At 43.9% G+C, this 8,242-nt stretch overlaps 1 protein-coding gene across 2 annotated transcripts; it reads left to right on the plus strand.

The window, feature by feature from the left end:
* Positions 1-513: 513 nt before the first annotated feature.
* On the plus strand, positions 514-7,070 carry LOC124211329 (LIM homeobox transcription factor 1-alpha). Of its 2 annotated transcripts, none has more exons than XM_046610287.2 (7): positions 514-832; positions 3,517-3,769; positions 5,615-5,835; positions 5,940-6,139; positions 6,274-6,394; positions 6,469-6,600; positions 6,786-7,070. In XM_046610287.2, exons 2-7 carry the CDS (start codon positions 3,561-3,563, stop codon positions 6,986-6,988), a joined length of 1,086 nt encoding a protein of 361 aa, XP_046466243.1. In that variant the 5' UTR covers positions 514-832; positions 3,517-3,560; the 3' UTR covers positions 6,989-7,070. The 2 variants fall into 2 exon arrangements, with proteins under 2 accessions (XP_046466243.1, XP_046466244.1); XM_046610288.2 differs by having other exon boundaries at positions 5,653-5,835.
* The last annotated feature ends 1,172 nt before the right edge of the window (positions 7,071-8,242 follow it).

An 8,242-nucleotide genomic window follows, 5' to 3' on the forward strand; every position in this document is an offset into this window, starting at 1 on the left:
TATGACGGAAGAGAAAGTAACAAAATCCAATCAACATTTCTAAAAAAACGTCAACGATCTGAATTCGCGTTCATATCAAGCGATGAAACGAAACCCACGTTATTACAACGATTTGCGCATTTGCAATACAAGCGTTCGTTGATATTCAATATCTGCATACATAATGTTCACAAAAAATGAAAATAAAAAAATCCCGAGTAAGGGACGTAGCTCCAAAGCGTCAGAGTATTCGAAAAAATGGTTGAAAACTTATATTTCGCATCGAAACTACTTAAAGATACGAAAGCAAAGGCGAGTTTCACGCTCGCTAAGTTATCATAACTGCGACGATATCCGTGGAGGATCGCGAGGCGAGTATCAGGCTTCTTCATCGGTGGTTTGAGAACCCCTCGATAAGTCGGCAGGGCGCCTGTCCGCGAATCGAGGGTGGCTTTGGAGGCGGAGCCGAGCCGCGTCTCGCATGGCTCCGTCGGCGACCTCTCCTCCTGGAACAATAACCCAGGGCCAAGCCTAGCTCGCCTCTGCCCTGCCGCGGTGTCCGCGACTTCAGGATAGTGGAGAAATCCCATAACCCAACCAGTTCTAAGCCTTCTTATACCGAAAATAGCCCTCGGCCTTACCTGTGGCCTGCAATATTCCGATCTACACGCGCCTCGTACCCGCGGTTATACCCCCGAACAGTTTTTACCCGCGAATCCAGTCACGTCGTCTCAGAGTCGCGGCTCCACTTCGCGCCTCCGGGACGACAGCAATTTTGTGGAATCATAAGGAATCCTCGCCCGTCCGATTGGTTCGCCGTCTGTGATCGCCGCTTTGGATAAACTGTCGCAAGGTAATTGACCGCACGATTAGTTTTACTTCTCAATTTTATGCATGGTACGATAATCCTGTCGTAACAATTTGCGTATGGTGAAATAAGGGAGAGGCAAGAAGGTCCAAGTTTAGCCGTTCGATTCGAGACAGATTTCAAAGACGGTAATTCGTGCAGGGACGTCCCTTCCTCGGGAAGGATGGTCGGGCGACTGATGAAAGGCGTCGAAACAGAAAAGTGTAATTCGTGTTTCAATCACCGATACGTCATCAGTCCATAAATTTCTGGTCCCCTGAGGCCTCCGTGTTTCCACCACAAGAAGGGAGTAAGCAGAGAGCGGGTTGCGGGTCCACCCTCCACCCCGACTCGTGTCCCGTTTCCTTCCAGCCTTCACGACCTGCCGACGGACGCTGTTGTAACAACTGCGGCGTCTTCCTAGATCGCCTGCATTCCCCAGGTCTTGGTTTTCAAAAATAGTCACATCGTTTTACACAAATTCATTCGTTAGCACGAACCCGCGTTTCCCTCCGTGTCTGACGACCAGCTTTCCTTCCTGATCGAACTTTTTCCAATTTTGTTCTCATTTGTTGCACGTTTCGTTTCTCTATTGCCGTCGGAAGCTTGATGTGAATTGTTTCTTTCTAATATCGTATTAGGAATTTTCTTGATATCGGTACCTGAATTGAATTGTTGGAATATGTGAGAGATATGTAAAGAAATTACTCTACTTGTACAAAATTGTCGAACGGTGTACATAATTTTTTTGTAAAATGGAATGCAAGTGGAAATTTGTAAACTTGGATTAGAATGCCGGAATGTTGCACTGAAATTTTCAAAAAGTTACGCGTATATACTTTTGTTATTCTCTGTTCATATAACGCATGAAAGAATTCAAGTGACAGAAGAACGTAAGATTTTTTCGGTGCGATTCTATTTTTCAAACCTGCATGATTATTAAATATTTACTGCTGTAGTCATGTACACTATTTTAAAATAACACTTAAGTGTCATTTCAATCAACACCACACCGCCATGTTTTCGTTAGAGGATATTTTTCAATACACTTTTCAAGTATTTATTAAATTTCCCTGACATTTGTCGTGAGCTGCTCTAAAAAAAGAACATCTTTGACGAATTTGAGGTATTTTATTTGAATTATTTTTCGAAATTTTTGTTCGTTGATTCGATACTTCTGAAAATTTCATAATTATAATTTCTCTACTTTTGTTTTTTCTCGTTTTTATAACACTACCGTATATCTGGTTCTTAGCTAAAGGGTTTCCCTCTCGGTGAAGTAAATAAACAATAACACGGTATCGCCGTTATTCATCAAAATTTTTTCCATGCAATTAAGTAAGATAAGACAATACTGCCCATAAAAAAGTTCCACGTAAAAAATAACAAATGATCAAAACACCTGTTGGAAATTTTCAATGCAGTGTCAATCAATAGAAGGATAAATCTTAGATCATTCAGAGTTATCGATTACCAGATTAGAAATCAAAATAGTTTAAGAGAATAACACCGATTCGTAATGGAAAATTGTATAACATTGTAAAATGGTACAATTCCGATCAACAGTGAAGTAAAACACACGAAATGAATAATGATGTCGGATGACCGAAGTCAACGAAAAGAATCATCTCACGTAGAAAGTGTTTCACACTTAGCATACTTAGTTTATATCATCAGACAATTTTCACCTCACACCGTACAACAAGTGTGAGTGAAAACGGCGCGTCATAGAATTACTCCGCACATACCTGACGCACCCTGAGCCCCGAGGTCACCCGCGTAATCGGGATTGAGATCAACCTGTTACGCTGAGGGAGGATCGATAACCGGGTGATTTAAGAGCGGAGATATCGTAGGCATAGGTGCGGGCGAGTAGAATAGGCGACACCGACACCGACGGCGAGGGCGAGCGACACCCCGTCCGGGTGTAAAATCCGGTCCGATCTCGATTTCATAATCGGTCCATGTAATCGGCTTTGAATGCCACCCAAACAAGATCAGCCCTCGGCAGCGCCGGGATCAGGGTGCGGAACAATTAATCTAGGCGACGACTTCGCGTCCTCCGTTCCCCGGGCCCTTCCTGGGGGTTCGCCTCGCGGCACTCGGGGTTGTTGGGGTCGTCAGGGCGATCGGGGAGGTCGGGCAGCTGCCGGCGGACACCGGCTGCTGGCACAATAACGCTTCTATGCACCGACCAGGGGAGCTTTGCCTCCAAGATGACGACCCACGGTCTTCGCTCTCCTCGCGGTGAGGCGTCAGCTTGTCGCGATCATGAGGGAGAACGGGGGAGAGCACGTCCAAATGGAACATCCCGTTTTTACACTTTTCCCCAGATCCGACTGCCCGAAATTCACCGGAATTGTTTTCATTCTTACGTATATACAGAATTCTCTAGTGTTTTAGTTACATGAGCATATTTCAAGCAACAGTTTAGACACTTTTCAAAATTCGACACCGGTTATACCCAGGAATGATGTTTACCCTTTTGCATCGGTAAAAGATATTGTTATTATCGGTGCAACGTGTTGAGCATCGCTTCATTAAAAAGTTTATAACTATTACGACAAGCATGGTTGATCAAACTGGACCAGATCTTAGCTGAAAGATCACAAACGAATTGGCACAATCGAAAAGTGAGCCTTGACCGAACTACGATCATTTGAGTAAGATTGCAAAATTGGATTTTACAGGACGCGGTTGAGCGGGAGTTGGTTCGAAGGGCATAAGGAAGTGGATGGCCCTGCTTGATCCCGCGGGTCTAGGTATGGGAGCGATGGCGATTTGCGCGGCCTGCGGTCGTGGGATTGCTGACAGGTACGTGATGAGAGTAATCGAGAGGAGTTACCACGAGGACTGCCTTTCCTGCGCAGCTTGCGCCTCGCCCTTGGCTCACTCCTGCTTCACCCGCGACCACAAGCTCTACTGCAGGGCGGATTACGACAGGTACAACATATGGATAGCAATGTTCGTCGACGTTGAAGAGAGTAAGGTGGCGTTAAATTTCGTACAGGCATTACGATTTTTCGGACAAGGGATAAAAAGAGGGAGGGAGAGACTGGGGAGATGAGCGGGGAAAGATGCGAATCATGAAGTGCGTGCGGAGATTTTCTCGCGCTGTGCGTGTATAGAAATCGCATTGGCAGGAAATCCGGAAAATCGTTTTCCGATACCGACAAATTCTCATGGTATCGTTTCTCTGGAATACGGGCTTCTCGCCACCGCACTACCGCCGCAACTCTCCACGGGAGTTGGAACGCGCGGAAGCCTAATGTCCAATAAATTGATATAAATACGACACCCCTTATAAGGGGTTTCACCGTCGGCAGGATATTGGGGTGGGGAATATATTAATACATTACTCTAGGGCTCGAAGCACGTGCGACTCCCGCTTCTCTTCTCCTCCTCTCTCTCTCTCTTTCTCTGTCTCCTCTTGGCATTTTCGAGCAGCTAGAAAGGGAGCCTTGCCCACCCATCGACTCACCCTTATACTATCGGACGTCTCAAAGCTCGGGATTCATCCGAAAATATGCTTTATCAATATAGCCACGATCTCTTGAAATAGAAACAAAAAAGATTACTCGATCGGACGACGGCATGAATTTGAATAATCTGGACCAATTTATTTAAAATCAAACTTGAAACTAAACGTTCTGAGATTCGTGTACGAAATATCTTTAACTTTACGATTTTGTGAAAAAATTCTAGTAATATGCTCATGGAATTTTTTTCTCCTCCAGTTTTCAATTTCTTTTACATGGATTTTGATCTTCTGAATTCATTTGCTCGTAACGTTATTCTTTGCTTCCATGTACCCGGACTACGTTAAAACGTGCTGAATTAAAAATAAAATATGATGATTAGCTTGCCGGAACTTTTGTTTTCAGAGAATTATAAGTTTTTCTTAAATTCCGTCGTAATTTTGCGCAAAGTTCTGAACCAAATGGACCCGGCAATTATTATTATTCGTTTTGACGACGAATAGTACAGGGAATAAAAATCGCAAGGTGGGTAAAGAAGATTTCTTGCCGGTAGATCAACCTTTAAAACACCCCGTACGGGTGACCGCGCGTACAGGGGTTCAGGGGGTGGTTTTTGCCGAGGAGCGTAGACCGCTACCCTGCAATATATTTCGGGCATATTTTCGGTGGTATGCGCCCAGGCGAGCCCCCCCTCTGGGTCGACACGTGCATCTTGCTTATTAGACGGGGGTAGACGGCCCCCTTTGTTTGACCGACACCCCAGTTTAGTCGGTCGACGTGTCATCGATACAAAGTCCTTTATATTGAATCCGACAAACGGGGAGCTGAGCTGTACTTTTGACTGACAAACATCGCGTCGGTGTGAGTGCGCATTTCTCCGTTTTCATGTACCATGCGGACAGAGACGACGCCACGAAGCGTTTATCTCTCTCTATGATATAACAACATCGGTGGTGGATGAGAGGGCTACAGGTGTCCGGCGTTATCGCCGATTCAGATAACCCGATAGCACCGAGTCGAATAAAAGTAGCATTCCTCTTATCGTTCGTATTACACCGTGTTTGTCTGGTATTTAAGCTTGCTTCGGCACCCTTATCTCTGTCCCTCTATGGTCTCGCGACATCTATAAGCCACCGACAAAAAAACACGCAGTTCATTGGCTCCAGCGTGAACTGCGAATTGAAAATCGTCAGCCAACTCCTGTCGCAAGTTCCTTCGGTTATTTAAGCCTACCAGCCGCGATATCACGAGATTCAGCTCATGGGGCGATCGAGGCTTTCGTGTAACAAGGATGTTTCAATTCCGACAGAATTTATGGTCACAAATGTCTGGGTTGTGGTCTCACAGTGGCTGCCGAAGAATTGGTCATGAGGGCTGGCGAGGAGGGCGCCTTTCACCTAAGATGTTTCGTCTGCGTTGTCTGCGGCTCCCGCCTTCAAAAAGGCGACCAATTTGTCCTGAAACAAGGCCAGTTATTCTGTAGAGCTGACTACGAAAAGGAAGTTGAGATGATGCAGGGTTACACGCAGCGTAAGTTTTTATACTGATCGTTCAAGCACGCAGCATATCTTTCTAGTATGTATGGATATTGGAATCTAGAAAAAGAATCTAAGCTTTCGAGCCTGAATTTTCAGTCGGGGATTTCGGCTCTGACGAACTCGCGACGATCGCCAAATCCCAGGATGGAAGACGAGGACCGAAACGACCACGCACTATCCTCACCACGCAGCAGAGACGAGCGTTCAAGGCCTCCTTCGAAGTCAGTCCGAAGCCCTGTCGCAAGGTGCGCGAAAACCTTGCCAAGGAAACTGGGCTCAGCGTGAGAATAGTCCAGGTGAGGAATCGATGCCATTGATGACGGTTTGTTTCCTCAATTATCTCCATGATTGAGGTATCAGCATGCATGTGTTACGAATACGAATACACAGGCGAGCAGTAACGGATTCAATCAATTAACGCATGGTCAAGGTATGGTTCCAAAATCAGAGGGCAAAGATCAAAAAGATCCAGAAGAAGCAGAGACAGGAGGGTAAGACGGACAAGGAAATGGATGCGGCTAACAAGAAGATATCGAAGGAAGAAGAGCACAGTAAGTTCTTGCTCCGTGAAATCTTTGCCTAAATTAAACTTCAACAAACTCACATATTTACATCGTCACTTCAGACAGCTGCAGCGACGTGGAGACCGGCACAGCCGAGTACCTTAGATCCGCCGAGGATCACTTTTTGCCCGTCAAAGAAGAAGTTGACCCCGACGACGTCTTCTTCAACCAGCAACATCACTCCGAGTATCCAGGTGAGGATTCTTCTCTGCAGTTAAAGGTATCCAATTAAGCCTAGACGTTTCAATATTTCCGTAACGATAAACGATGAATGCCTGAGAAGAGTGTCACAGAATTTTTTTCACTGTCACCTGGGATGTGAACCGAAGTACTTTATTCGGTGGATTCTGCTTTCTGATACGATGATCCGGTTTTTCAGGGGCGGATGAGAAGATCAACCACCTGAGGCTCATGCCGTACCCAACGCTGCCTCCGTATCATCCTAGCGGAGCACCTGAACGAAGTTTGTCATATTCATCACCGCTGCAAGGTGGTCCAGGTATCGGTCTCAACCCCATCGACAGGCTGTACTCGATGCACACGAGCTACTTTTGCGAAGAAGATAACGGTATTACGGAATGAACGTGAGTTGGTTGCAGTGTACTGACGAACGATCGTACATTGCGGTTTCGTAACTATAAATGGAAAACATGACAAATTTTGATTATACGCTTTGTATGGAGTATTACATTATATATGTAGAAATATATTTTATTGTTTTTCGTCACGACTTTAAACTCTTTTACCCGCTGAAAATATGCGTCCCTTATCAACTAAGTCGGTGTTGGTAGCAGCAAATTTCGAAGCTGCATTTATACCTTGCAATCGTTAAGTTTTATGTAGCTCGTTTCGTTATGAGAATGAAAAACTGTCGTCTCAATTCGGAATAAATCGATTCATTGAAATTTTTTAACAATAAAATGTATAAAAGTGATCAAAGTGTAGAGGATTAAGACATTTCAAGAGGGTTAAATTCTTACAAAGGCGAATAGCACTTGCATCGTAATTTTTTCGCGCCTGTACATTGAACTTTATCTTGAAACAATTAGCTCTTTTGATACATACTTGTAACCATCAAAAAAATATTATACCAAAATTAATATTCAGCACTTACGATCATGGTGATATTAAAAATTGGCTATTTTTAAGCAGCATGTAACTAATCGATGGTAGTGTCTGACGGTATATTGAATTTACTACTGGAACTGAGTTATCGTCAGCTGTTTTAAGCACGCGACTGGTTGAACCCCAATTGTCGGTAAGTTAGGCTTAGGGGTAGTTTTATGGAATGTCGATAAAGGGCAAAGCGGAAGATTCAAGGCCATTCGAAGGTATATTTTGCTATTTATTTACTGCTGGCAGTTTGATATGTACTGAACGAGATCTTCAATAAGCAACGCAGCTGATTGGCATTTATCGACAATAGTACTCTACATTAACTAATTTCTAAATTGCCAAATTAACTTTTTTTCGCATTTTTACGAAAACGGATTGTCGCTTGAAAATTTTTATGTTTTAAATGGCAATGATATCTTAAAGTTTCATTATACTTCCGTTACTGCAATAGCATGTATAGAACTTCGCCTTGATAATTAGTTAGGCATGAAAGCAAATTATAATGATAATCGTATTTCAAAAGTTTTACGGTAAATCGAATTATTTACTTCTCATGAACTTGTTGATTAATTTAGAAACTTGCAATTTATAAGCACCGTATTACGTATCGTGAGAGTTTTTCACGTTTAATCTCGACCCTTTTTGGCACAGTGAACAGCGAGTAGGGGTTGCAAAATTACTTGGAGATTCTATGAATTTGAACGAAAAAATACAGCGTTT

The sequence above is a fragment of the Neodiprion pinetum genome, chromosome 2, assembly GCF_021155775.2.
Source record: "Neodiprion pinetum isolate iyNeoPine1 chromosome 2, iyNeoPine1.2, whole genome shotgun sequence".
NCBI classification, from domain to species: Eukaryota; Metazoa; Arthropoda; class Insecta; order Hymenoptera; family Diprionidae; genus Neodiprion; species Neodiprion pinetum.

What these genes read in the sequence shown, in the direction of transcription:
- LOC124211329 (XM_046610287.2), top strand. Translation starts at nt 3,561, where the DNA reads ATGGCCCTGCTTGATCCCGCGGGTCTAGGTATGGGAGCGATGGCGATT. An exon ending in TCAGCGTGAGAATAGTCCAG is followed by an intron (nt 6,140 to 6,273) that starts GTGAGGAATCGA and finishes CGCATGGTCAAG; the next exon opens with GTATGGTTCCAAAATCAGAG. An exon ending in ATCGAAGGAAGAAGAGCACA is followed by an intron (nt 6,395 to 6,468) that starts GTAAGTTCTTGC and finishes TCGTCACTTCAG; the next exon opens with ACAGCTGCAGCGACGTGGAG.